The sequence below is a fragment of the Aythya ferina genome, assembly GCF_964211825.1.
Source record: "Aythya ferina genome assembly, chromosome: 20".
Lineage (NCBI taxonomy): Eukaryota > Metazoa > Chordata > Aves > Anseriformes > Anatidae > Aythya > Aythya ferina.
This window is the reverse complement of record NC_140318.1, coordinates 4,397,494-4,424,510: the sequence shown is the minus strand read 5'-3', so window position 1 is coordinate 4,424,510 and position 27,017 is coordinate 4,397,494. Positions and strand designations below refer to the sequence as shown.

General features: G+C 62.3%; 1 protein-coding gene across 2 annotated transcripts; it reads right to left on the bottom strand.

Moving 5' to 3' along the window:
• Positions 1 to 797: 797 nt before the first annotated feature.
• LAMC3 (laminin subunit gamma 3) lies at positions 798 to 18,110 on the bottom strand. 2 transcript variants are annotated; one of them, XM_084494633.1, is made up of 28 exons: positions 17,706 to 18,110; positions 13,419 to 13,723; positions 13,120 to 13,250; positions 12,408 to 12,574; positions 11,873 to 12,061; positions 11,345 to 11,462; positions 11,165 to 11,263; positions 10,755 to 10,891; positions 9,408 to 9,521; positions 8,957 to 9,155; positions 8,644 to 8,750; positions 8,230 to 8,448; positions 6,793 to 6,981; positions 6,447 to 6,692; positions 5,984 to 6,137; positions 5,752 to 5,894; positions 5,491 to 5,669; positions 5,273 to 5,411; positions 4,884 to 5,089; positions 4,669 to 4,745; positions 4,388 to 4,522; positions 4,074 to 4,218; positions 3,791 to 3,949; positions 3,410 to 3,512; positions 3,102 to 3,301; positions 2,872 to 3,018; positions 2,597 to 2,696; positions 798 to 2,112 (listed from the first exon to the last, which is right to left on the bottom strand). In XM_084494633.1, the coding sequence occupies exons 1-28, from the start codon at positions 18,076 to 18,078 to the stop codon at positions 1,862 to 1,864; spliced, it is 4,731 nt and encodes a 1,576-aa protein (XP_084350759.1). In that variant the 5' UTR covers positions 18,079 to 18,110; the 3' UTR covers positions 798 to 1,861. The 2 variants fall into 2 exon arrangements, with proteins under 2 accessions (XP_084350759.1, XP_084350758.1); XM_084494632.1 differs by having other exon boundaries at positions 3,791 to 3,952; positions 17,706 to 18,109.
• Between the last annotated feature and the right edge of the window lie 8,907 nt (positions 18,111 to 27,017).

Below are 27,017 nucleotides of genomic sequence, written 5' to 3'. Positions count from 1 at the left end.
GGTGTCAGTGCTCCCTGGGGGTGGTATTTTGTTTTAGGGGGCGGTATTTTGTTTTAGGGGGCGTTATTCTGTTTTAAGGGGCGTTATTCTGGCCCTGGGGGTCGTTACTCTGCCAAGGGGGGTCGTTATTCTGGCCCAGGAGGTGTTATTTCTGCCCCAGGGGTGTTATTCCAGCAGAATAATAAAATAAATAAATAAATAAAATAAATAAGAAGCTGTTGTCTGAGAAGCCCAACTGGGGGCAACCCAGTGTTTCACGAGCCCCAGCACCCCAACCAGCTGCATTGAAAGCCAGCATGGGCACAGCCTGCAATCCTCCCTCTGTCTCACACGCAGGTGGATGGGCAGCTGTGTGTTATATTCAGGATTTTTAGCGGATACAGCTCTAGGCAGGCGTCACCAGCTAAAAAAAAAAAAAAAAAAAAAAAATTAAAAAAATCAGTTCCAGGAAGAGCAGGAGGGAGGATGCTGCGTTTTCAGCAGCAGGCGCGAGGCAGAGGCTTGACATTTCTGTTGTGTGTGATGATCGGTGGCGTGTAATTGTCTTCCCAGGGAGATGGTGAGCGGCTGCGGCTCCCTGCCCCTCGGCCCAGCCGCCTCACGCTGCTCTCGCTGCCTCCTGGCTTTGCTTTTGCAGAGCTGGCAGCGGGCTGTAGGAGAGGAGCCCCCGCCACTGCCCTCCTGCAGCTCGGGCACCCCAGCTCAGCTTTTGTGCAGGTAGGAGGGAGATAGGTTTGCTCGGGTAGGAAAATCCCTTCCAGAGCCCTAGACCCACAGGAGATGGCACAGAGAGAAGGTCTGTGGCAGCGGTTTTACAAATAGCGTTACACAAGACTTTAGCAAGCCTGGTTTCCAGCACCGTGAGTGGAAGAGCACAGGTAAAGCGAGTTAAAAAGTGAACTGTGCTCCAGCCGGGGGACTCGCTTCTGACCTTACAGGCGTGACTTTGCTGTGCCAGCACCACCAGTGCAGAGTGGGGAGCTGAACCCAGCTCCGCTGCCTGCCCAGTCCCATCGAGCTGCCCACGCATGGCAGGGTGAACCACCCAGATGCCTTTCCTTTACAGGCAACACAGCCACTGACCTCCGTGCCATGCAGTGGGAGGGACACCAGCAGGCACTGGCCGTGTCCAGCTGCTCCCCATCCGGCACCGAAAACCACCACGGAGCAGAACAGCAGGATGCAACAGGCAGAGGATGCCCCCATCTGCCAGGTTAAGGGCCCGGCTTTGCTTCTGCTCAGCCCCACTTTTGCTCTCCCTGCTGCGAGCTCCCTGCTCTGGGGAAGCTGGCAAGCTGTGTGCCCTCCTGGGAGCTCCTCTCTCAGCCCAGGTTTGTCATGATTCATCTCCACACCTCCGTGACCACAGCACGTGAGGATCGTGCTGTGGGGTGCTGTGCAGCAGGACCAGCTTCCAACATGTGTGTGAGAGCCTCTTGTCTCCTCCTGGGGGCAGGAGGGACAGCGGGTGTTACAGCTTTGGGACTTTACACACTTGATATGCTGTCCTAGGGGGGAAAGAGGGGTGTCTAGCATGGAGGAGATCTGTGACAGTCCTTCACTCACTGCCTGGTCAGAAAATGTGAGCGCTCCATCCCTTCCACATCAGTCCCTGGTAGCTGCTTTGTCCCCCGGCCCAGGGATGGAGCTGGGGGCTAAGGATGTGCCGCAGAGCACTCGGGATGCTGAGTCGGAACCAGTGTGGGTGAGGACCCGGGGGTGATATTGTACCAAGGGCAACATGCAGAGCAGCAGGAGGGAGCGATGCTGGTGAGGGCAGATGTCCTTTGGTCTGCCAGTCCCTATTGCAGGAGGGCACAGAGGTGACCGGGGGGGTGTCGGGGCAGCAGCCAGCGCCCTGTCACTGCCACTCGGAGCAGCCCTCGGGGAGGCTCCGCAAAATGTCCTCCAGGTTCTTCTTGTCAGCCCGGATCTCGGCCAAGTCGCTCTCGAAGGCTTGGATCTTCTCCTGCTGCTGCGCCGCCTCCTGCTGCAGCCAGCTCAGCCGCTGGGCCAGGGCTCCCGGCGCGGCCAGGCGCAGCCGCAGCTTCTCCAGCTGCAGCCTCCCTGCTCCCAGCGCCGCCTCCACCTGTGTGTCCTGCTCCAGGTCGCCTGGATGAGGGGAAGGATGCGGGTGAGAGGCAGAGAGCCGGGCAGGAGAGGGGCTGGTCCTGCTCCAAGGGATCTGACCCGTGGCAGGAGGCAGGTGGAAGGGAGTGGGTGCAGCGGGGCATGGAGGCAGGGCGGTTTCCAGTGATCACAGGTTAAAAAAAAATTGGTCTGTGGCTCCAGGCAGGGCCCGAGCACATCTTTCCTTTACGTGTGTGTGATGCTTTCCACCCTTTAAGCCTGCCTGCTCCTCCTGGAGATGCCAAGGGAGATCAGCGTCCCCACACCAGGCATGAGCACTTTGCTCTGATCCCACTTTGCTCAGCAACCCCTGGTTTGTTCTGCAGAAGGGCTTTCCCTGACACGACCCCCGAAGAAGCTTTGCCAAAACCCAGAGCTATCTCCAGTGTGGAGCATCCAGCTCAGCCTGGACAGTGCTGACCCCAAGCCCAACAGGGGGCCCGAACCCGCTCACGCAGGGTCTCACCGAGGCTGCTCAGCAGGTCGTTCAGGGTCTTGATGTCCTTCATCAGCGAGCTCCGGGCTTCCTGGAGGCTTTTGGCCATCTCACTCACCTCTGTCCCCACCTTGCAACACAGACACCAGGATCAGGGGCACGGATAACCCTTAGCCAGATCCCAGAAACAGCCCCAAGGCGTTCCCCATGCTTTGTTGCTCCCGACGCTCTGGGCTGCGGACAAACCCCTCCTGGCTTTGTCTGGAGACAGGAGGACACAGCCAGCCCCAGGGGACCCGGCTCACCTGCTCTGCTTCCTCCAGGCCCCCCCTGAGCTCCTCAGCCATGCGCTCCTGCCGGGCGAGCTCCCGCTGGGTTTCATTGGCACGCCTGGCGAGCTGCACGGCGTGCTTGTGAGCCTGCTTGCTGCCCCGCAGCGCAGCCTGTGCCCTCTGCAAAGGGACGGAGATGGGGACAGTCACCTGGGGACACCCAGGGGGTCCTGCTCCCCGCATCCACATCCCTCCGCTCAGACCTTAGCGCTCTCCCCAGCGACTTGCTTGGCCTCCCCAGCTGTCCTCCTGGCTGCGGTGGAGACAGACAAGGAGTTTCCCAGCATTTTCTCTGCCTGTTTGATCTTCTTCTGAGCCTCCACCGTCGTCCTGTCCCGCACGTGCGCCATCCTCCTGCTCAGGGCAGCCTGGCCCTTCCGATGCCCCAGCACCTTCCTCATGCCTGCAGGGAACACCCCGACCATCACTGAGCCAGCCCTTTCTCTCCTCAGGCTCCCAGCACAGCAAGAGCCAGGCTGTGACCAGGGATGCTCTGGCAGGAGCCTTTTACCTTCCAAGCTACCCAGGAGGGACTCCGTGCCGGAGAGGGCAGCTTTCCCTCGTGACACTGCCGAGGTGGCCAGGCTGCGGGCAGAGCCAGCTCGGTCCCGCAGCTGGAGACACAAATGAGGTTGGGGAAGGGACAAAGAGCTGCGCCCAGCTCTTCATGGATCCCAGCTTGGTGGGCGAGCTCCTTGGTGATCTGGGTGCCCGAGCGATGCCTCCCAAAACACCCACTGCTGCAGCAGAGGGGCCGGGGCTCACCAGCCCCCATTCCCCAGGTGGGGGGCAGCAGAGGGATGCACCCTGTGTGCCCACAGCCTCCCCCTGGCACAGGGGGTCCCCATGGCTTATTTCAGGTGGATATCCCCCATGGGTGAGCAGCGATTACCTGCATGAAGCCACGAGTCCCCTGCAGGTCCCGGCGCAGCCCAGCTGCCAGGGTGCGGGACGCCGCGATGGCTCGCTGCGCCGACAGCTCCTGCGTGCCCACCGCCTGCTCCAGCACCCCCAGGTCCTGCACCAGGGCTCCAGCCTGTGCCAGCAGTGCCTGCTGCGGGGCGAGAGGTCCCATCGGCTCCGTGAGGGCATCTCCCAGCCCAGGAGGGAGAATCAGGCAGGGATACAAGCAGGAGCCTTGAGCTGCTCCCCGGTGGGAGCTGGGTGCTGCTCACCTGCCCTGGAGCAGCCGCCTGCAGGAGCTTCTCGGCCATGTCTGCGTTTGCCTGCTGGATGGTGGCAAGAGCCCTCCTGGCCTCCGCTGCCACCTCCACCATGCCAGCGCCCAGCTCCTCCTGCGCCCGCTGGATTTCCTCGTACCTAGGGGGACAGGATGGGGCCCTGCAGCATTTCAAAGGCACCGGTGGCAGCTGGGGATCTGGGCGTGGGGGAAAGGGCCTGAAACACCCCCAGCACAGAGTGCCACCACGGCCAAGTCCTCCTGCCCCTGAAGAGCAAGGGGCTGCGGTGTCCTGCTGCCAGCCCTCACCCGGCCTCCAGCTCGCGCTGTGCCTCCCACGCCGCTCTCCCTTCCAGCAGGCCCTGCAGGAGCTCATGGCTGGCTTTGGACACATTCAGCGCTCTCCCGACCATCGCCTCCACCTGTGCCATCGCATCCCTGTGCCTGCGGGGAGAAGGGCACCCAGAGAGGTGTCCTCTGGGGAAGAGAGGCCACCCCACACCCCCCAGCCGGGCAGGCAGCCCTCCTCTGCGTGCCAGCATCAGACAGGGCCAGGCTTTCAGTGCCCATGGTGCAGGATGCCCCCGTACCTCTCAGCCAGCGCCCGCGCCTCCAGCGCCAGGCGGCTCCAGTTGGTGGGCTGCGGGGGGATTTCCTGAGGAATCTCCTTCAAACGCAAGGAGCAGCAGTGAGACCCCGAGGCTACACCCACGGGGACCCCAGGCTTTCCCTCTCACCCCCCCCCGTGCTGCTGGCATCCCACCCCAAGCCAGCCACCAGCCCCCAGAGCCTCCCGAGCCCGCACCGTGGCAGCCAGGGTGTCGGCAGCGTGCAGCACCTCGCGCTGCGCTGACTGCAGCACGGCCCCGATCTCCGACAGCAGGACGCACGTTTTGGGGTGTCCGTGGTCGGAGCAGCCGCTGGCCTGGCTGGCGTTGCTGAGACGGCCCCGTGCGGTGCTCAGCACCCCCGCCAGCCGCCCCACTTGCATGGAGAGCACGGCCCGGGCACCTGCGGGCAGTGCAAGGAGCTTTTGGGTGCCTGCATGGGGCATCTCCACCCTGAGCCCGTGCACCCTGTCTGATAAAAGGGGAAAAGAGCCCCTCCTGGGCACCCCCAGGGACACAGCGTCCCTGCAGGGGTGACAGGAGGCTTTCTGCTGCCCCCGTGCTGGTGGCAAGTGCTGCCCCGTACCTTGCAGGAGGTGCCTGCCGGGCAGCCCATCTCCCCGGGGCGCATCACCCAGCACCAGGGACTGCCCCGGGGGGACGTCACAGCCTGGGTTCTGCAGCCGTTCCTCCATCTCCTGCAGCTTCGCCTTCAGCCGCTCAGCCTGCGGGCGAGATGGGGGGCACGGTGACACAGCACGGGGACCAGGGCACCTCACCAGCTCGGCAGGGCGCGGGCCGTACCCCGTCCTTCACCAGCCCGTAGCAGGAGGGGCACGGCAGGCAGCGGGAGCTCGGCGGGTCGGGGAAGAAGTTGGCCTGGCACTGCTCGCACTTGTAGCCCACAAAGCCGGGGTGGCAGACGCAGGTGCTGTTCTCGTGGCACTGCGGCGTGACGGAGCCCAGCGGGGAGCAGTTGCAGGCTGCAGCGGTGGCAGGAAGGCGTCACACCGCGGCTGCCAGCCCCATTTTTGGGACCGAGGCGGTGTCCCCCATCCCGGTTACCTCGGCAGCCCTTGGCAGAGAATCCGAAGAAGCCATGGTCGCATCTGTCGCAGCGCAGCCCCGCGACGCCCGGCTGGCAGGAGCACTGCCCCGTCAGCGCGTGGCACCCGCTGTCCCGCGACCCCGCCGGGTGGCACTCGCAGCTGGCACCGAGGAGCGGAGGGCGATGAGCAGGCAGCAAGGAGCAGGAGCAGGAGCCCCTGCTGCCCCTTTTGTCGTGCCCCACACGCACCTCTTGCAGCCCACGGTGGGTTGCAGCCCGTAGTAGCCGGGCTGGCAGAGCCCGCAGGTCCTGCCCGTCACGTGCGGGAGGCAGCGGCACTGGCCCGTGCTGGGATCGCAGCCCTCCGGCCCCGGGGCTGAGCCATCGGGGTTGCAGTCGCAAGCTACGGGAGATAAAACACTGCTTACATCCCAATAAGGGGCTGTCGGGTGAGACAGAAGGAATAGGGGCTGGGGGATGAGCCCCATGTGCTGTAGGGGGCCATGTCCCTCCGTCAAACGGGGCTTTGGGGCTGAGCCCCTGCAGAGCAGGATATCTGCGGGGAATGAGGATGGCAGTGGAGAGAGGGGACAAAAAGCCATTCCTCAGCTTTTGGGGCCACCCTGGCCCATCCATCAGCCCCTAAGCCTGCCCTGCTGGGAGGCTTTTGGCTGGGGGTGGGACGGGAGGAGCAGGACCAGGCCGTACGTACGCGCACACTTCCCGGCGGGGCTGGGGGCCAGCGCGTCCCCGTAGAAGCCCGGCCGACACTCCTGGCAGTGCTCGCCCGTCGTGTTGTGCAGGCAGCGCAGGCACCGGCCGGACTCGGTGTCGCAGTTCCCCACGGCGTTGAGGTCCACGTTCCCGTGACACTGGCAGGGGGCGCAGGGACGCACGGGGCCCCTCTGCCCCAGGGGGTCCCCGAAAAACCCGTCGTCGCACAGCTCGCAGCGTTTCCCTAGGGAAGATGAAAAAAAATAATTAGTGGGAGGGTCCCGTTAATAATATGGGGAGGGAGCAGGGCTGCCTGCAGCCCCCCTGGCCCACCCTGGGCTCACCTCTCTGCCCCGGGGGGCAGTGGGTGCACACCACCTCCCCGCTGCCGGGCACCTCGGTGCAGGGCGAGCGGTCGGGGCACGGGCAGGGCTTGCAGTCGTCGGAGCGCCCCACGAAGGGGTTGCCATAAAACCCGGGGCTGCAGCGCTCGCAGGAGGGCCCCTCTGTGTTGTGCAGGCACCGGCACTGCCCTGCGAGGAGGAAAAAGGGAGAGGTGGGTGCTGGAGGGACGCGCAGCTCCAGGCAAAGGGCCACACTGGGAATGCGCGTTCCCAACCAAACTCGTGACGTTTTCCCCTCTCTGCCCAGTCCTTGCTCTGCGGGAGGATGGTTTGTAGGGGATGAGGGGGAGCGCAGAAAGCCCCGCCACCGTGCACAGAGTCTGCTGGCGCCTGCAATAATCGACACCACATTTCTCAGCGACGAGCAGCCCTGCTTCCAGCCCGCGCGGCCCCTCTCATGGAAAACAGCAGCAGGCGGCTGCGACCCAGCAGGGAGCGAGCGTCTCCTTGCGAGCCGAGCCGGTGAGTCACGGCCATCCCAAGTCAGCTGGGAGGAGGAGGAGGAGGAGGAAGAAGGATGCTCAAGGACTCCCCACCTCCAAGCAGCTGCTTTGCTTGACTGGAGAGGGAGAAGAGGAGCCGGAGGGGTCGGGTCGTACCAGGCGGGTGGTGCGGGAGGGAATGGGCATTTCTCCATTTTCCCCACATTCGGGAGGAGCCGGGCAATGGAAAAGAAAGGAAAAGTGGGTGGCGGAAAGGAGTGGAAAAAAACAGCAAAGGGAAGTGTGGAGGCTGGCTCGGGCTGGCAGCGCGAGGGCTGGGACATCAAAGGTCTGGCCCCGTCCCCAGGCACTGTGCAGCCGGCGGTGCCAGCCCCGGCCCGGCAAGACGAGGGGTGAATTTGCAGCCCCGCTGCTGTGTTTCCACTGGCAGGGCAGAGGCACTTGCTGAAGAAAATGCCTCTTGCAGCCCTTCCCATCCCAGCCATAAACTATTGTTGTTCCTTTCCGCAGCGAGCCTGCCAGCGAGGGCGCCTGGGCCAGGGGCCCTGTCCGGGTACCAAACGTCTCCTTTCCAAGCTCTTCCCAGCACCAATCTCAGTTGCTGCTTCCTGCAGGTATGGACAGGCAGCAGGGCAGCATTTCATGAGCCTCTGATCTGCATTTCCCCAGAGCTGATGGCCAGCAGGGCCACGAGGCCATGTGTGCCACGCAGCGAGGCTGGTGCCGGATTCGTGTGGCCACCTCCAGCTCCAGGACGATCCTCCCCTCCCCTGACTAAAGCCATCCACGTTGCTGGCAGGAGAACAAATCAGCATACAAGTTCCAGCCACTGTGACCTCCAGGATGGTCTCCGGCATCCCTCAGAATAAGCAGAGACAAGGATTTGTTACCCGTACATCTCACGATATGGGGCGGAGGGGCTGGGGGTGCGCACCTGAGCGGGGCTCGCAGTCCCCGTGCTGGTTGCAGGCGCAGGGCACGCAGGCGACGAAGGGGCCACCGAAGGGGACGTCCCGCTTGAAGCCGGGAGCGCAGGACTGGCAGAACTGCCCGCTGTATCCCGGGGGACACGCACACTCCTCCACCCAGCCCGCCTGCACACCCGGCCCGGGGCGAGCCGACGTGAGCTGCACCTTGCTCAGCACCAGCCTGCCTGCGAGAGGGGACAGCAGAGTGAGGCCAGCATGGCACAGCCCCAGCCCCATCTCTCCATCCTGCATAGAAATACTCCAGACTCCCATGGGAGACCCCAAAATATCCCTGTGGGTGCCTCTTGTCCCCGTTTCAGTGCCGTTCTGCTGTCCCCAGCCCAGCCCAGTCCCCACAGGACACCCGTGGAGCCACCCACCTGGCCCGGCGCTCACGCGGAGGTGGAGGGCGCTCAGGTTGGAGAGCAGGCGCTGGAAGCTGAAGGCCGACAGTGAAGGCTCTGTGCCCTCCTCAGCCTCATGTAGCCTGTTGGAGAGGAGTGTGGGAGGAAGGACAGCCAGAGGGACAGCTTCCCACCACAGGACAGCTCAGCTCCCCCACTGCTGGGGCACACGGTGAAACCCCCAGGGGGTCTGGGAGCGGAGCTGAACCCCCAGCACAAGGTAGCCCTGGCAAGATCCCCAAGTGTCCCCTAAGTCACCCAAGAATCCCCAAAGCACCACGACAGGTACCTGAAGGTGACAGCCTGCTTTCCATCCCGTGGCTGGCTCTCGCTGCTGGACATGGTGACCTCCATCCCCTCGCCCTCCAGCACCAGCTGGACGCGGAGCTGGGGCACCCTGCTCTCTGTCCCGGTGCCGTTCCCTTCTGCTCCCAGCAGCAGGGTCAGGGGCTGCCCGTAGCTGAGGTGCTGGTTCTGCAGAAACTTCTCTGCGAGGGGAAAGAGGAGGAAAGTCTGAAGGGCTTGGATGTACCCATGTGGATGTGCCCACGATGCCAGGTGGGAACAGTTCAGGAGCCCCTGCCACGCTTCTGTTCCCACCAGAATCGACAGGAGGTGAAGCCTGGTCGCCCTCCTGCAGCAGGGCCAGCTCCAACCCACCCAGTTCAGCAGTAGGTTGTCTCCTGAGAGCACCGGGGGGAGCCAGCAGCAGAGCAGGACCCCAGGAGCCCAGCATGTACCTGGTGCAAGAAAATCCAGCGGCTCCTCTCCATCCCACTTGGCGCTCACCTCCCCATCAGCCCAGCGCAGAGGCACGGCCACGGCACCCGCTGCTGCTGCCCAGCCCTCCAGCCCTGCGGGAAGAGCACAGCGGTGGTGCAGGGGCAAAAGGGAGTGGTGAACCCCCCCATGTGCCCAGCACCCCAGGGTGCTGCTTTCTGGGGCTCCATCCCTGCCCCTGAACCTCCCCAGGGTCTCATAAGGAGCCAGCGCTTTGCAGCACCCTGCTCCACTCGGGCTCTCTGCTCTCACGGTGGCCCTCACTGTCTCCTCCCCATCTGTTTGTTTTCTTAGATTCGGAGGAAATTGTTATCTTTCAACTTTTGCCCCCCTGCCTGTGCTGCAGCCCAAAAGTTACCATGGGCTGGAGAGCGCAGGAAGCGCAGCGAGGCGGCTGGCATTGCGTTACCTTGGTTCCCTTCGGAAACGGGTTCAACTCTCCCCCACTCCCGGCGGTTATTTATTTCTGGCACGCCCAGGGACAAACACTTGGATGTTTTCCCTCCCCCGGATATCAAGAGGGCTGCCCTGGATTATCAAACCATCCCTGTCTGGGCTGCTGGCCCCTCCACGCAGCACAGGAAACCTCCGGCTGATCCAGCCCAGCTGCAGATTTGGGAGCGTTTGGGGGAGCTACGGGAGCACCGATCGCTGCCACCCGGCCGCACCGAGCCCTGCAGCCTGGCCCCAAGGTTTGGAAAAATCTGTCCCTAAACGAGCAGCCTGGCGAGACTGCTGCAGGAAGGAAGCGGGGAAGACGCGGCACAAAGCCTGGCTCCTCTTCAAGGCTGTGCAAGACAGCAGGACGGCAACTGCCAGCGGGGCTTAACTGCAAACGGGATAAAGGCTCGCCAGAGCCCTTCGCCCCCGCCTGCTCGCTGGCCCCACAGCACTGGGGTGCGGGGGAAGCACCCCACGGCAGGTGCCCGTAGGTGCTGGTGGTGGTGCCGAGGCGTGCCCGTGCTGCACGCGCCATGCTGCGCGGCAGATGGCAGGGTTTCCCCGAGCATCCCGCACGCACGCAGCTCCGGCAGCCACGCACAGCCCTGGCTGGGAAAATCCCCCCCTGCTCCATCCCGGCTGCAGGCAGGGAGAGGAGAGGATACAGGGGAAAAGTTCCCACTGGGTTCTGTCATTTTAATTTTTATCTATCTGACCCTTTTTTTTTTTTTTTTAAGGTGTTCCTGTAGTGTGCCAAAGCAGCTGTGCCCAGCCCCAGGAGCACAACGGGATGGAGAAATGCCCTGAGAAGCCAGGGAGAGCCTGCCCTTGTGGAGCTGGGGCCCCCCGTTTTTTTGTCCTGGTACCTCGGCTGAAGTCGGAGCGCACGTGGGTCACCTCGTAGCCGGTCGCTGCCGTGCAGACAGCCGAGTGGCCATAGCAGAAGCAGCTGGTGCAGCCGGCGGGGTTGTGGGGCTGGAGGTTAAACCAGCCGGGCTGGCACCTGGATATGGGGACAAAACATATGGCAGGGGCAGGGGACCACAGTGGTGGCAGCTCCAAGTCAGCCCAGTCCCAGTGATCCAGAGCGATGCACCCCCAGCCTCCGTAAGAAGCAACCCCACAGGATTTCCACTGCAAATCACCCCACAAGGAGCTGTGTTTAGGGTCGGGGGAAGAAGCGATGCCCCACAGCAGCAAAGATGCCTACTCTGCACTGACCCCAGCCTGGAAAGGGGCCACGGTCCCATTCCCACCCCGGTGCCACGGTGCTGACCTGTTGCAGAGGTGCCCCTCCACCCTCTCCTTGCAGGCGCAGTGTCCCGTGTTGGGGTCGCAGGTGCCCACGCTGCCAGCGGGGTCGCAGGCGCAGGGTCTGGATGGGGTGAGACGAAGGCGTGAGACGAGCCCCGGTCCCATCCCGTGCCCCCCAAACCACGGCCGGGCTCCCCCTCACCTGCAGCCCCCTTGGCTGAGGCTGTGGTAGCCGTCCCTGCAGCGCTCGCACTTCCAGCCCGTCACGTTGGCCTTGCAGGTGCAGGTCCCCGAGCTGTCACACTGGGGGTGCAGGGAGCCTGCGGGGACCCGGCCAGCCTGAGCGATCCCCAGATTGGGGGAGACCCAGGGGGGTGACAGGGGGACCTCGTTCCTGAGGCCAGGCTCGGTCACGCTTGCTGTGGTGAGGAGCCTGCCCTGGGTAGGGTGGATTAACCCTCTTGGGGTGATGAGGGTGTGGGGAATCAGCTTTGTATGATCTGGAAGCTGCACAGATCCCTGCAGGGCAGCGGGCAGATGGGGAACGACGGCCACATTGACTCCTCGGGGCGTAAACCCCTACCCAAGCCTTTCCAGAGTCCCACCCCATCCCCAAGCAGAACCTGCCCAAACCCGGTGGTACAACACCGCTGGGACAAGCACAACGGGACATCCCCGACCAAACCCTTCCCTCCCACACCTTCCCCGTGCCCGGCAGCACCCCACACACCTGCGGGGTGGCAGTGGCAGGGCTGGCAGGCGGCCCGAGGCTCCCAGCGGTAGTGGTTCTGCCGGCAGCGCTCGCAGCGGGGCCCGGCCGTGTTGTCGCGGCAGTGGCGGCAGTGCCCCCCGTGCCCGCTGCGCCGGAACAGCTCCGGGTCATAGAAGCACTCCTCCGAGCGGCCGCTGCAGTTACAGGCTGGGGGGGAGGCAAGGAAGGGGGTGGTCAGCAAAGGCTGGGACCCCGGGGGCCACGGGGATGAGCCCTGGGGGTGGGTTGGGGCGGAGGGGATGCTCGGCGCAGCAGCACGAGGTATTGATGGTGCTCAAAGTGTGGCACCGTGGCACGGCACCACGCTTGGGGCTGATGGCTGCAATCATGGGGTGAAGAAATGCTGCGGGGTCCTTGGGGTGATGCTGTGAATGGGGGCCCTGGGGTGCAAATCCACCCTCCCTGGTTGGAGCAGCCGTGCAAAACGCTGCAGGCGCTTCCTTCCCAGCGCAACCACGCCGCCAGCCCGCGCGCAGCCCCCGGTGCCACTCACGGAGACACTCATTGGCGGCCTCGGCGGTGCCGCGAGCCCAGGGCCGGTCCTGGTAGAAGGGCTGGCAGCGCTCGCAGTCAGTGCCGGCCGTGTTGTGCTGGCACACGCACGCCAGCCGTCCCGTCTCGTCCGGCGCGCACTCGCTGGCGTGGCCGTTGCATTTACACCTGCGAAAGACCCCAGCGTGGGGACGAGCTGCTCTGAGCACCAGTATGGGATGCAGTGGGGCACTGCCCACGCTGCTGTGGCCATGGGGCTGTGACAGCTCGGGTTGTGCTCGCACCGAGGCCGCCCGCCTTGTCCCCGAGGCGCTGCCGGCCCGGCCAGCTGGGAGGTCACACGCTGAGGGTGGCCCATGCGGGTCGCTAACCAGCTCCAGATGCTGGAGCCCAGGAGGGGCAGAAAGCAAAGAGGGCTCCCGGCCAGCTGGGACCATCCCTGGCCTCGCTGCCTGAGGGCAGGCGGCTCTCACTGGGGTGGAGCGTGGGGTCTGAAGGGCCGTTTCCTAATCCTCTGCCCAGGGAAAGGCACTTGCCAGCACTGCCAGCTCCAGTTTGCAGATGGAGAATCTGTATTCCCATCTAAATAATTTGCCCCAAAAATGCAATTAAACAAGGCTGAGCTGGGGAGCAGCTGCCACAAGACCCACGCACGCTCCTGGGACAGTTTCCAACCCTGCAGCCTTGTCCCATCCTGCCCGGCCACCCCTCACCTGCCGCCGACGGAGAAGTCGGAGATGGCGTAGTAGTACGACTGCAGCACCTTGGGGTCCTTGAAGATGTCGTCCCCAAAAGTATTGAGGCGGTTCAGGGAGATGAGCAGGTCGGTGACAGTCACCCACTCCTGCAGGGGACATGGGGAAGGCGTCTTGGAGAGGGGTCAGGCCACCAGCTCCCCACCCCAACCAGCTCTCACCCAGCACCCCTCCCGTCCGGGGGGCGCAGAACAACACGGATTCTTCCCCCCCAAACCCCGGTGACCCTACACCCACCCCTTTCCCACCCCAAGCACCTGCAGCGCGGGGCTCCCGTCAAAATTGTAGGCGCTGGGCCGGCCCTCGAGGGTGGAGAAGGCCACGTTGCCCCCGCTCAGGGGGGAGATGTCGCTGAATTCGTCGGTGCAGAAGGCCACCTGCTCGTCCTCGCCCGGCCTCAGGTAGTGCCTGGGCTGCTTGCCGTAGGTCTTGTGGCAGGACGCGCTGTAGTACTGGAAGGGCACCCAGGGCCCGTCGGCGCGGCCGCGCTTGTAGATGGCGAAGCTCTCGGGGCGGCTGGTGTGGAACTTGAGCCGCACGTAGGTGATCTCGTAAGCCTTGCCTAGGGAAAGACCCCCCCCCCGCCCCCCAAAGCACCGTCACCGTCTCCTGCCCCGTTGGCACAAAGGTCTCCAGGAACAGGGGCAAAATCGTCCCAGTTCCCTGTCCCATGTGGCTGTTGGCATTACCCTGCTCTGCTGCCCGTGCCCCTCTCCTCACCGCAGTGATAGGGGAGCACCCAGAGGGGTTGCACAGCCCCACGGTGCTGGTCCCAGCGAGCACATCCCCAGCCCGCATCCCCTACAATCACCATTTCCAGCTGAAACCCACCCGTTTCCTCCCCGTCTGCATCTCCAGAGGCACAAAGAGCTGCACCGTGCAGAAAGCGGCTGCTCCACTGGCAGCGACAGCTCTGTGCCAGGCAGAATTTGCTTTCCTCCTGTCCAGCTGCCCTTCACCACCTTCTGCTCGATGCAGCCCCGATCCTGCCCAGCCCCAAATCGCCTCTCGCCCCCTCTGCAGCCTCCTGGTCGCTGCATGGAGGCTTCGGGAGGGTTGCATGGGCCAGGAGATGGTGCAAAGCCGGGGTCTGCCCAGCAGCTGGGTGGGAAGAATCAGGCCCCCGGCACTCGTCAGCATCTCCAGAGCTGCACTGGGGACAGGATGGAGAGGCGGAGAGGGTCAAGGCCGGTCCCTCTCCAGGGAGCTGCACGCCGGGGTCTGGCACTGCTGCTGGCTTTGCTGGGCTGAAGACAAAGAGAGGATGCCAGTCCCTAGAGTGGCCAGCCCAGCTCTGAAATCACTTGAAAGCATTACCAAAAGGGGGGAAAAAATATACCAAAGCGAACATCAGAACCGTTTAATTGCCAGAGATGAAGGAGCGGCTCAAAGACTGGATTGCTCCATAACAGCGCCGCTCCTGACAGCGCAAAACAATTAGCTGCGAGGTTTTGGCTTTATTTGAAAAGATAATGAGTTGGGAATGTTAGAGGGGTTATTCCGGGACTAGGAAAACAAGCCTTTAATTGGGCCCATATGAATACTGTCGCATATGTACCGCGATTTGGCTGTGGGGGAGCCAAGCCAGCCCCGGCTACCGGCGCTGGGGAAAGCAGCTGCCTCCCATCAGGGATGCGGGGGGACACGGGATTAAAGGGAGGTGACCACGGCTGGGAAGGGGATGGAACAGCACGGCCAGGCTACCCCATTGCCTCTCTGCTCCCCTGCACCTCTCCCCAAACCTGCCAAGCCCTGGTCTCGCTGCTGTTTGTGGGGTGCCCCCTGCCCCAGACCCCGCGGGGAGCCCCAGCGGGCGCCGGTTCCCAGACAGCGCGGCCCCGGGGGACGCCTACCCAAACAGAGGGGTCGGGGCAGTCACCTCGCCGAGCACTTTCCTCTGGGAGAGGGCCGGAGCTGGGAGCTGTGTCAATAAACAGCCCCTGCCCCAGGCGGCCCCGCTGCGGGGAGGGGGACGGGAGGGCCAGGGGGGCCAGCTCGGGGTCTGGAGCTGGGGCGGAGAAAGCTCGCTGCAGTTGTCCTGACTGAACGCATGCTTTCTCCAGACAGTCCCTTGAATCAGCCAAATTGTGATCGCTTCCTCCCAAGAAATCCCAAACACAGCCTGTGACCGCAGGCTGGATGTCACTTTCCTGCTCGGGAAGGTTGGGCACGGCCCGGAGCTGGGTGCGCCGTGGGATGGGGACACCACGGGATGGGGACACGGGTGGCCGAGGGAGGGGATGGGCACCAGGACTCCCGTGTTCCCCTCTCAGTTACGTTATCTCCAAGCAAAGTGGTTGCTTGCCTCCCCTAAGGATGAAATTATAGCTGGTGAAATGCTGGGGGTGGGAGAGCTTGGAGAGGAGCCCAGGGCACAGCCACGTCCCTGTGTGCGCCCAGCCACCCCCACCCCCAGCTCCAGGAGCCCACTGCAGGCTCAGATCCCATAAGAAAATCACCACCAGGGCCACAGACACACCTACATCCAACATCCACACTCGGGGAGCTGCCGAGGAGCCACCTGAGGCGCTCTGATGCCTTTTGCCTTCGCAAGCCTGCAGATATTTTGGGTTCCTCCCTGCTGCCTGCCAGGGGAAACGCAACAGCCACAGGCGCTTGAGGTTATTGATCTGCTCTGAGGCCTGAGCACCGTAACGGCACAGCTGAAGCCTTGCTGAGAAGCGAGATTTAAGGGAGGATAATCTAATTAATGCCAATCAACAGCCTACAGGTAAACACACGTCTCGTCCAATTCATTCCAAACCCTGTTTAATAAGCTCCCCAGGTAACCGTGCTGGGGGCCCTACAAGGTGCCTGGCCACATCGGAGTGGGACAAACGGGCTGCTGGGGACATGCCACGAGGGTCACAAACCCCTCACAGCAGCCATGGGTGCGAGGATGTGTCCCAGGCCATGTCCCAGGGGCTATGGGGTAGGGCTCAGCATGGCTATTTGGGCTTTTCCTCCATAACCCAAATGAAAGCATTAAAACAACGAGAAAATTGTCTGCAGATGGGACAAGAATGGGGCCCAGCGGCACTGGGAAAGGTCAGACAGCAATGTACTGGGCACAAAAATGGCACTTTTTAGCACAGCAAGGTATATGAGGCATACAGGGAGAAGGGGCACCAGGTCTGTTTGCAGAGGGCGCACTGGCTCAGGGAGGGGCGCAGGGGCAGGGGCTGAAGACAAGCTCGGTGCAGCATTAGGGCCTCATATGGGACCACAAAAGGCTCCATGGGGAACACGAGTGGAGGGTGCACCAGGGCTCCGCCAGCCCACAGAGGGGCTGAGAAGAGGCAGAGGGAAGGCAGAGGCTGGAAAGCGAGCCTTGAGCTTGGGGTCTGGGGTGCACAACGTGCCAGGAGCCCGCACGCTTTGGGGTGCTGAGCCAGGACCAGTGTCTGCAAGATCACCTAGCCATCCTGGGGATGGCTCCTGGGGGCACCGGGGGCTTGCTCAGCCGTACCAGCTGCATTCAGATCACCTATACCCAATTTTGGGGTGACCCCATCCTGGCTGAGGGACTGGCAGGTCCCCCCCTGTGGGGTGCGCAGGAGCAGGGCCGGCTCCTCCAGCTTCACTTCTCACACACGGTGGGGATCCCTGCCCAGCCTGGGACACAGACCAGATGTCTGCCCACACACAGGGGGCTGGGAACGGGGTGACCTCCACCCAGCCGGGCAGCTCCGCGTCCCCGCAGGGCACAGACCGACCCGCCGCCACCACCCGGCCCCACGCAGCGCTCGGCCGGCCCCGTTCCTTGCTTGTGCCGCTCCTGCTGCAGCCCCTCGCTACCCCCCTTCAGCATGCAGATGGCAGGAGACAGCAGAGAATGAAGATTTTACAGCGCTGGCCGGTAGCCAAGATAGTTTAGATGGCAGCAAAATGTAGAGAGGGAAAAAAAAATAATAATAAAAAAAAAAAAAGAGAAAAACTTTTTAAAATGCCAGGCATGATCCCATAGGCTTTACGCACCCTCTGAACGTGCGGCATGCCCAATATTTAAAACAGAGGGGTCGGATCTCAGCTGGGGAAACCTGCCGGGGCTGCGTGGTGTTTGCAGAGCTGTGACCTCCCCAGGATATATGGGGCACCCCCAGCAACGTGCTGGGATGATGGGGAACGGGCTTTGCACCCCCAGCGCTTACCCAAAGCACAGAAGGCTCCCAGGTGAGTGGTGAGGGCACGGGGACCTGCCTGCCCCCCCGCTCCACAAAAATACATGGTCTTCACAAAGAGGAACAGGGGAGTGTGTGGCTGGGCACGTCTGGGTGGGCAGCAGCACCCAGGCACAGCCCCTTGTAAGAGACCAGGACTGGGCTGCGGGATGGGGCAAACCCACCCCACATCCCCCCAGCAACCCATCAGCAGCGCTTCAAGGGCATCTCCCTCCTCGCACCCCAAAAAGCGGGGGTATGGAGCATCCCACCTCCCACCCCAAACCAGCACCGGGCTGTTGGAGCACCACCACCTCCCACCACCCCCTCCCAGCACCCGGGGGCTCAGCAGCACCCTCCCCAAACTCCTCTTCCCTCGCCTACCCAGCCGCAGCGTGATGTTGACGGAGTTGGGGTGCTGGATGCCGAAGGCCATGGACTGGCTCTGCCACCAGGTGCTCTCCTCCTGGCTGTGGAAGTCGGTGAGGAGGGAGGCGTTGTGGTGCAGCCGGGGGTCGGCGGCGTCGCAGCGCTGGCACAGCTGGCTGGCGTGGCGAGCCCCCATCTGCTGGCAGTAGTCCTCGGGGGGCGAACCGCACGTGTTGGTGGCCCAAGCGGCACGGCCGAAGGCGGCGTTCTCAAAAACGGGCATGCAGCGACGGGGCAGGCCCCGGGGGTCGTAGCAGGCTGGGGAGCCCCCCACCCCAAGCCCCAGCACCAGTAGGGCCAGCAGGCAGAGCCCCCCCGGTTGTGCCATGCCCCAGTCTCGCCTCGCAGGACGCTGAGCCTCCTCCGGCTGGCACGGTGGGAGAAGGAGGGATGGGACAAAATGGGATGGGAAGGGATGGGACAAGGCTCCCCCCCATGCCCGGCACCTCCTCTCGCTCCGAGGTCCATCTTGTGGAAGCTGCTGGGAATGTCAAAAGCTTTGCATGCGATGCTGGGCTGCGGGGTGGGAGCATACCACACACCACCCTGGTCCCCAGGCTGTGGGGCTGGGCACTTGAGGACCCCTCTGGCTGGTGCATCCCAGCCCCATCGCTTTGGGGACAGCTGAGTTTGGGTCTTTGGCTGCTGAGATGGAGCTGAGCATCTCCGTTTCTCAGCACCAGGGGTGAGCCCGTGGGGATTCCCTCCCAAAACGGGGTTTTTCCTTAGGTTTGGGGGGGTCACCAGCCTGAAACCCAAGAGGAGGTGTGGGAAAGGCTTTGAAGCAGACCCAGCACCACCCCTGTGCTCCCCACCCACACCAACCTGTGACCCACCCAGTGCCCCCACGCCAGCACCCAGAGGTGGGGGCCCACCCTGCCTGCTGCCAGGGGGCCAGAGTGAGGGCACATCCCCATGGGGTGGCCAAACCAGACCCCAGATGGCCACCAAACCCCTTCAGCAAGGAATACCAATTGCACACACACCCTGTGCCGGGAGGGATCCCACTCAGGCCCATGGCACCCTGCACCAGCCCCGTTCCACACTGGGTGCATTAGCAGAAAGGGGGTGCGCAGGGGAACCCCGCCGCTGCCCCCGCTCTGCCCACAGAAACACGGGCAACTTAGCCCTCATCTATAATTTAAGCTCCCTCCCTCTCCCTTCCACTCTTATTTATTTTATTCTCCTTCTCTGTGCGCGCTGCGGGGAGAAAGCACCGGAGGGGAGCTGTGAATCAGAGGTCTCGGGCAGCAGCGCCGCTTCCAAGCCCCATTAACATATATTGACCTGGCCCTGACAGCTCCGCCGGGGGGGGGGACGACGAATTTCCCAGCGCCGAGCCTTGCCTTGATGCCTGGGAGCCGGTGGCAAAGCCACTGCCGGGCTCTGGGGAAGAAAATGAAGAGGGTTTGCAGCTTGGTGTTCGCCCTGAGCATCTCTGCCACCAGCCTGCATGGGTGAGGCTCTCCAGGTGCGCTCCGGCTGCCAGCTGGGTGCTGGAGAGGTGCTCTCACGGCATGGGTTTGGCACCCCACAGCCACCACATCCAACTTCAGGCCACAGGAACAGGAGCAGATCTAAATAACCTTTTTTTTCTTCTTCTTCTTTTTTTTTTTTTTTTTCCTGAGAGCAAGATGCTGGAGCCAACTTTCCTGCACTATGAAGCCATCCAGGTTTGGACAGTGACTTCTGGCAACAAAACCTGACCACACAGATGTGTCCCCTTCCCACAGGGGAGCTTCACCCCAGCTGGGATGAAGACCTAAAGCAGGCTGTGGGAAACCCCTTGTCATTTGGGACATGGACTACCTCAGACAGGGATGTCCAAAAGAGCAACCAGAGCTGGGAATTTCCCCATTTCCCCCAGTAGAGCAGGGCCTGACCTCAGCTGAATTCCTCTGCACCCAGAAGGGTTTTCTCTTTGGTCCAAGTGAGGTAGAGACGTGGTGACCAAGGCTCCTGTGTCCAGGCACCACCCGAGCTGGCCTCATGGCCCAGGAGCCTCCTGCCCTGGCACGGACCTGGCACCTCGTAAGGGTTAAGAGCTATGGAGGTGGTGGGGAGAAAATGTTCTTCTGATTTGCTTAATGAACGTTAATTAAGAAGACAGAAGATAGCAGATTCCTTCAGGGTAGAGATGAAAGGCCCGTTAATTAAATCTGGAGAGAGCGCACGGGGCCGACTGATCCTCCTCCTGATCAGACCTGACAAGGCAGGCACCGGGGTGGGAGCGAGGTGTGCGAGACCCCGCAGCTCCATCCCTCCCACGGCCCCAAGCAGAACCAGGACAGGGATGGTGTGAGCGTGGCAGGGCTTTGGGGGGCTCCTGGGCACGGGCACAAGCTTCACCCCGACCTGGTGCCACCACCTGGAGGGCAGAGGTGGCTCCGTAACATGGGCACCACGAGATGGACACCACGGGCACGTGCTTGGCTTCCAGCAGATATTTCCCTAGAAAGGAGGAGCTGCCCTCCCTGTAGCTGAGTACAAGGCTCCCGTGGTGAGCTCCATCCCGAGGAAGAGGACAGAGGGTTTGGTCACCAGGATTTGGATTTGGGTACGGGATGCAAACAGGTGCTGTGAGCAGCTTGGGAAGCTCTGGCACCCCGAGATACCCCGAGGGGAAAGCCCACTCAGCCCGGCAGCCCCTCTCCTCCCCGCCCAGCCCTGGGATTTCCACCCTCCTGGAGCAGCTCCTGCCACCAGCAAGTTCCCCCAAATTGCCTTTTCTGCCCCTAGCAGAGCCCCAGGGCGAGCAGCCCACAACCCACACCCACACCCCCTCACCAGCTTCTAGCCCACGTCTACTTCTAAAAGCAGAGCGGCTCAGCACCCCAAATGGCACCACTGGAGGGGCAGCAGCCCCACCTCTCCGTGCTGCATCCTCCAGTGGCATCGGGACCGTGCTCCATCCTCCTGCTCCAAGCACATCCTTCCCCCTGTGATGGTTGTAGGATTAGAGGGAGCACAGCTGCAGAGCTCAGCTTCTCCCCGGACACACCGAGGTGGGCACAGGGCGAGCATCTCCAGCACCAGGGGCTTCGCAGCGGGGTGATGTGGTGGCCCTGGGCTGGCACCCTGTCCTTGGCTCCACAGGGAATGGGACGAAGACCCCAGCGAGCAGGAGGTGGCGCGTGGAGAGTAAATAACATCTGGAGCATCCCTTCATTGTGGCGGCTTATTTTGTAAACCTGAACTTTGTGAAATGTCATGAAACGGAGAAATGGGAGGCCTGGGATGAGTAAATCTCCGTTAGAAATTCCCCGGGACGGCGGCAGTCACATTCCTGCTCGGTGATGGCACGTCACAGCCCAGCCTCGTCTCGGGAAGCAGGGCCGTGCGTGGTGCTGATTGCAGAGCGTATTTAATTAAGGCTGCCATAAATACAGCGCAGGCGATGCCAAGCAGACCGCGCCGTGGCAGGATGCTGCGGTGCTGCAGGAAGTTTTGCCAAGGCAGGAGAGGAGGGAGAAGGGAGGCAAACCCTGGCTGATTTCTTGCCAGGTCCCTGCCTTGCCGTAGCATTTGTGCATCTCAGGGGGCGAGAGGAGGATGGGATGGGGACACGCTCCCTTTCTGGGGCTGACCGTGCCCAGATTTTCTCCACGCCTGCCAGACAGAGAAGAGAAACCTCCCAGCTTCTCTCAGCCTGGCCAGGTCCCCATCTCACGCACAAACTGAGGGACCCAGCCCAGGGTCCTGAGGTGACAGCAAGCCGTGGCTGTCCCCAGCACATCCATCACTCATCTCCTGATGGCCCAGGACATCAGGACCATGAGCAGGGGCAGTGCAGGACCAGCTGGTTTTAGGGCACAGCCAAAAATGCCCTCTCCCTGCTTGAGTCCATCCGTAGCTTAACGACCCCCACAGAAGAGCTTGGGAGTCCCTAATCGCCCATCACATTACGGCTGCTCACCGAGGCCAACCAGCACAAACCTCCCCGCAGCCTCTCTAATTAACGAGCAGGAGCTGAGGCTCTCGCAGCCCAAAAGCAGCATCTGGGCTAAAAGGGGCGGCCTCCCTTGATAAACCCCCTTAATGGGATGTTGGCATCACCTGAGGCCACCTCATCTGCTAAGGAGGCTCAGCTGTCCATCCTGCCCTGCCTCCCCATGCTATCCCACCTGTCTGTCCATCCGTCTGTCCGTCCCCACTGCAGCAGGAGCCATGGAGGTGCCTGGCACAGCAGCCCCCTACCCCCGTGCCATGGTTCCGAGCCCCGGGCGCATCCCCGTTGTACCCCACTACCACGGGGTACCCCGTGTGTCCCCGCTGCCGGGAGGGGGGCGACAGCTGAGCAGCACAGATGCCACCAGATGGTCACCCCAGACAGATTCCCAGCTAAACCCATAACCCGGGGAAGGAACCGGAGCCCCCTCGTTCACCAAGTGCCCCCCCCCAGCCTGGTGTCACCTCCATGAGCTGCGAGCGCTCGGCGACAGCCCCCAGCCCTCGCCACCCACACGAGCTGCTGCAGGATGCTCCGTGACAAATCAGGAGCTGTTGTCGTACCTTAGACTTTAAAGCAGGAGAAATAACCCCCATAACGTGATCCACCGTGTCCTTATCCCACTGTGTGGTGCCCCTCATTCCCCTGGGAAGCGGTGCCCGATCCCATTTCCACAGGGATTTCAGCCGCCAGCAGCCGAGAGCGGGGACAAACCCTGGGGGAAAAGCTGGGGCCACCCCGATGTCACTGGGAGCCCTGCGTGGCTATGTCCCCCCCCACCAGCGGCTGAACTGGGAGGCTCTGGTGAGGACTGGGAGCCCGGGGGAGGCAGCGCATCGCTCCGGGCTGGACACCCCTGGAGATTTCCACTTGGAGCGGGACTCAAATCCTTCCGTTTCGTACCCAAAACGCCTGCTGCTCCCGATCCCCCCTCCAGCCCCAGAGGCTGGATGCTCGCTGGTAATCCCGCACCATTTATTTTCATTGGCTGACACAAAAAAAGTGCCGTCAGAAAGCCAGTGTTAGCTAAGCTGGCTGGCGTATAAAACGTTGCTTTAATTGTATTTTATTTGGCAATAAGAAAACAGAAGCAGCAGCAAACCCTCCAGATATTCCCCCTTCTCCCCCCCCCTCTCCCCCCCCATTTAAAATTTCAATTTGGTAATTTTATGACTGTATTTTAGATAAAGCACAACAAAGCACATTAAAGGAAGAGAAGTGATTTATCCTTTTCAGCGCTCCCTCATCTGTGGACGCGTTTCCCAGCCTGTAAATATTAAGGCATTAAGAAAAAAAAATATTTTTTTTTTTTTCCTTTTTCCCCACATCAAATATTAACTTCCAACCAACAAAATGCTATTTTTCCAGCCCTTGTTTCCAGCCTTCTGCACCCGAAATGAAAGGATTGGGAAGCACTGATGATCCCGACTGTAACGGGGATGGCAGGAGATCCACAGCCAGCCTGGCCCTGGGCGTCCCCCTGCGCCCTGCCGCGATTTTACACTTTCAAGGACGTTTTCATTTGCAGAGAGGTTAGGAGCAGAGCCACTTCGCCGCCGCTAATCCACTTCCCCATGAAGGGCTGGAATTCGCCTGGTGTTGAAGCCAGGGGGCTGCCTTCCCCTCCCGGGGCTGGGCAGGAGCTGCGAGGTCTGGCCATGATTTGGGGTTCCCTGATTTATTTTTTTTTTCTCAGCGTCTCCAACGTGCTGCCTGCTGGGAGGACGAAGCCTTCCGATACAGGTTTAGATACCAAATCTCTGCCATCTAAGCATAAACCCGAGGATTTGAGCCTCGTACAGGCAGCCCAGCCATGCAGCACGAGCACCTTTCCCGTATCTCTGAGGGTTTGTGCAGGGGGTGAGATCCCTGCTGGACCCCACCGATGTCTCCGGAGCCACCGGGTGCTGCGTGTGCCAAGGGGGGGCCGGGGAAGCAGGGCCCGGTGGAGGGAGGCAAAGCAGGGGAGTTGCTAGGAGATTTCGGGCTTTAGGATGCTGGCTGCGATGCTCAGCCAATGGAGGAGTCCTCTGACGAGTAATCTGCTAATTGGGGTTTCATCGAGTGCCGCTTTGGAGCGGGAATGGGGTTGGGGATGGCCGTGGGCACGGCTGGGCCATCCCTTCTCCTGCCAGCCCTGGCCGACCCCTCCCTGCCCTGCTCCCGAAGTTTCAATTAAAACCCCGGAATTAATCTCCCGCAATAAACTCGGTTGCTATCGCAGCTTGCGTCTGGGACTCGTAATCACTTTTTCCTGCGCACGGAGCAATTAAGCAGAGAGACCTCGCTGGCTGGGCTGGGAGCCCCCGGCCAGGGCTGCGCGGGCACCCGGGGTTGTTCCTCGCCAGCTCCAAGCCCCTTCCCCGGGGAGCTGGGGGAGGCAGCGCCGCCTCCCCGGCACCTGCAGATGCTCCTCCAGATGGCCCGGGCTGCTGCTCTTCATGCAGGAGAAGGTTTTAAATTAAAACCTTGCCTGTGCTGTGCTTTCAGGAGGCTTTTTTGGCTGTTTGGGTGGTGGTGTGTTTTTTTTTTTTTTATGTACATACATATTTTCCCTCCTCGCTTTCCGGAGCTGCGGCCCATTTGCTGGCAGTAATTATAGATGGGGAGGCAGCGAGGAGGGGATGAGCTGGGGGGGGACACTCCGGGGGACACAGGAGGGGCAGGAGGGTGCCCCAGAAACCCATCCCATAGGGTCCCCCATGGCTCTGCCCCAAATCAGAGCCTTTTCACAGCCTGACCCTGCGTGCCAGCCCCACACCCGGCGTTTGGCCCCCAGCTTTGCTTGGAGGGGATGGGGGGGACCCGGGTGCCCCGCTGCACCCCGAGCCTGGCAGAGGGGCGAGACCTGCGTGGGGGCAGGATTGGGCCCCCCCCCGGGGGCTCCAGGATGCCAACTCTTCACAGAAAGGGCGGATTACAGGGAATCAGCTCCAATCGATAACTCTGCCGCGGCAGAGAGCGGCGAGAGCAAGCAGTGGGAAAAAAAAAGGAACAAAAAGAGACTTCTCACTCGGGGAGGATTTGGGGGTTTTGTTGTGTTTGGAGAGGGAAAAAAAAAGGAAAAAAAAAATGAGAAAGGGCTGCGCAGAAAGGCACAAAGGGCTGGCACTGGGTGCACAGCAGGCTCCTGCCGATGCTGTGCTCCCTGGGGTGCAGGGGCACGGCCCTGCTGCTGCCCATCAGGACCCCCAAAATGTGTGGAGAGCATGTGGGAATGGCTGGGAATGGTTGACACGGGTCTGCGCCCAGCACAAAGGGGTTGGCTCCTTCCTTCCCAGACCGGGGCAGCCACAGCGAAACCCTCCTGGGGAAACGCCACACAAAGAGCGGCCAAACTGGGGGCTAAAAGAGTTTTATTTTGCAGTCCAAATATCTTGCAGGCAGTGGAGCTGAAGAGATGCTCGGGGATGCTGGGGCCACCTCAGCCTCCCTGCGAGAGATGCTTTGGTTCCCCCTTTTCCTCGTGGCCCCACCAAAACCTCTGGCACTGCCAGTCATGGGGTGCCAGAGCATTCCTGCGCCCCAGAAAGACAGGAGATGACCCCCCTGTGGGCTGCTGTGCCTCCAGCCCCAGACACCTCCTTGCAGGTAGCCCGTCTCCTTGTCTGAGCCGTCGATTGCTGATGGCTCTGATGGAAAGAAATCCCCCTGGCACGGCGAGTGGCATCACTGAATGCTGGGCAGGGCGCAGGACGGGCTCCGGCCACAGCCTCTGGCAAGGCTTGGCACCGGGGGACAGGAGCTGGGGACCCCCACAGCAAAATTCACAGTGGGGAGAGCGGGGGGGGGGGGAGGCTCCCGGTGTGTTTTGGTGAGCCCAGCTTCGAAGCACGGAGGCGGGCAGGGGGCATCCCGGCGCTCCCCCCGCGGCTGCTTGGGATGAGGCTCACGCAGCTCCTTTGCATTCTGCGCTCTCGCCAGCCGCGCGGCGCAGGGGCGAAGATCTTTGAAGGAGCTGCCCTTTCATTATTAATATTATGATGATGTCTGACGCCGTGTGTGTGCAGCGACGGCTCTCCGGCTCTGATGGCACGCGGCCAAGGAAAGCGTGCGGTTACCCGGGGAGGTGGCGGCCTCCAGGCAGCCCCCCCCCAAACCTCCCCAACCCCAGCACAATCGGTGGGGAAATGGCTGCGAGATGCAGGATTCTGTCCCCAAAACCCACAGGTTTCAAACCCTGCTGGGACCCACCAAAATCCAGCCCCGTCTCCGGCGCCGTGTTGTGCTGGGCACGCAGAGCGAGTGCTGGCTGATTGTGGCGAGGGGCAGCACGGCACCAAGCCCTGTCCCATGTGTCCCCTGCTCCCTGGGGGTCTCTGTCCCCACAGGGGACACGGCCACCCCGCACGGAGCCAGCCCCTGCCGGCCACGATGCACAGCAGCTCTGCTCGCCGCCTTCAACAACTGCAAGCAAGACAGCATCCAAAAATTTTCCTTAAACACCGTATTTTAGCGCACAGAGCTAATCCCAAGATCCTTTGGTAATTTTTTTTTGCCCCAGGCTGAGCCCAGGACCCTCGGGCAGCAGGGGCAGAGCCTGTTTGGGGTGGGGAAGCTCCAGCAGGAGCCGCAGCTCCCAGCAGGACCGGCATCCTCACATCAAACACTTCTCCCGTTTTCACCCTCAGGCCACAGCCTGAGACATGAATCATCCCCTCCTTGCGTGGATCGATCCGGGCTGGGCTGCCGGCAGAAGCCCCCTCCCCACCTCACCAAGCTGCTGCCGTGCCACAGGCATCCCCCTGGAGCTCTCCCAGCCCCACGGTGCCCGGCCACAGCCTTCACCCCAGCCCTGGGGTGCTCCATGGCACCCCGCACAGCTCTGGGGGGCGGGGGCCAGGACCACTTTGTCTGGGCAAGCTTTTAAAAATTAAATGTTGGGGATAAATGCAGTGACCCCGAGAGGAGCCGGGGTGAAGGAGCTGCAGGCCTGTGAGCCCAGGAGGGGATGGGGATGGAGCTGTGGGGTTCAGCCGGCCAGGATGCCCCTTATCACATCCCCAGTGCCACATCTCCAGGCAGAGCCCGTGACGGGTGACACGAGGTGACACAGCTCGGCGTGAGTCAGCGATGAGCATGGCCAGCATCCCCACCGGCCCCTCGCTCGTGCACGGGCAGGGCTCCCCAAAAAAAACACGCGCCTACAAGGACCGGGCAGCCACGCGCCCTGCGCCCGCACCCTCACGGGCACCCAACCCCTGAGCATCCTGCCCCCCGCCAGCACCCGTGCCCACGCTGGGGGTTGTGTCAAGGTGTGTTTGGGCTGCAAATTAAACGCCAGCTCCCTGCACAGCCCCGGCTCCCGCTGCAGAAAA

Coding starts and splice junctions, on each gene's coding strand:
- LAMC3 (XM_084494632.1), bottom strand. CDS start 18,078: ATGGCACAACCGGGGGGGCTCTGCCTGCTGGCCCTACTGGTGCTGGGG. Junction 6,982..8,229: donor GGACTGCGAGCCCCGCTCAG/GTGCGCACCCCC, acceptor TCCTCCTCGCAG/GGCAGTGCCGGTGCCTGCAC. Junction 4,746..4,883: donor CCGACACCCTGGCTGCCACG/GTGCGGGCTCGG, acceptor TTGCGTTTGAAG/GAGATTCCTCAGGAAATCCC.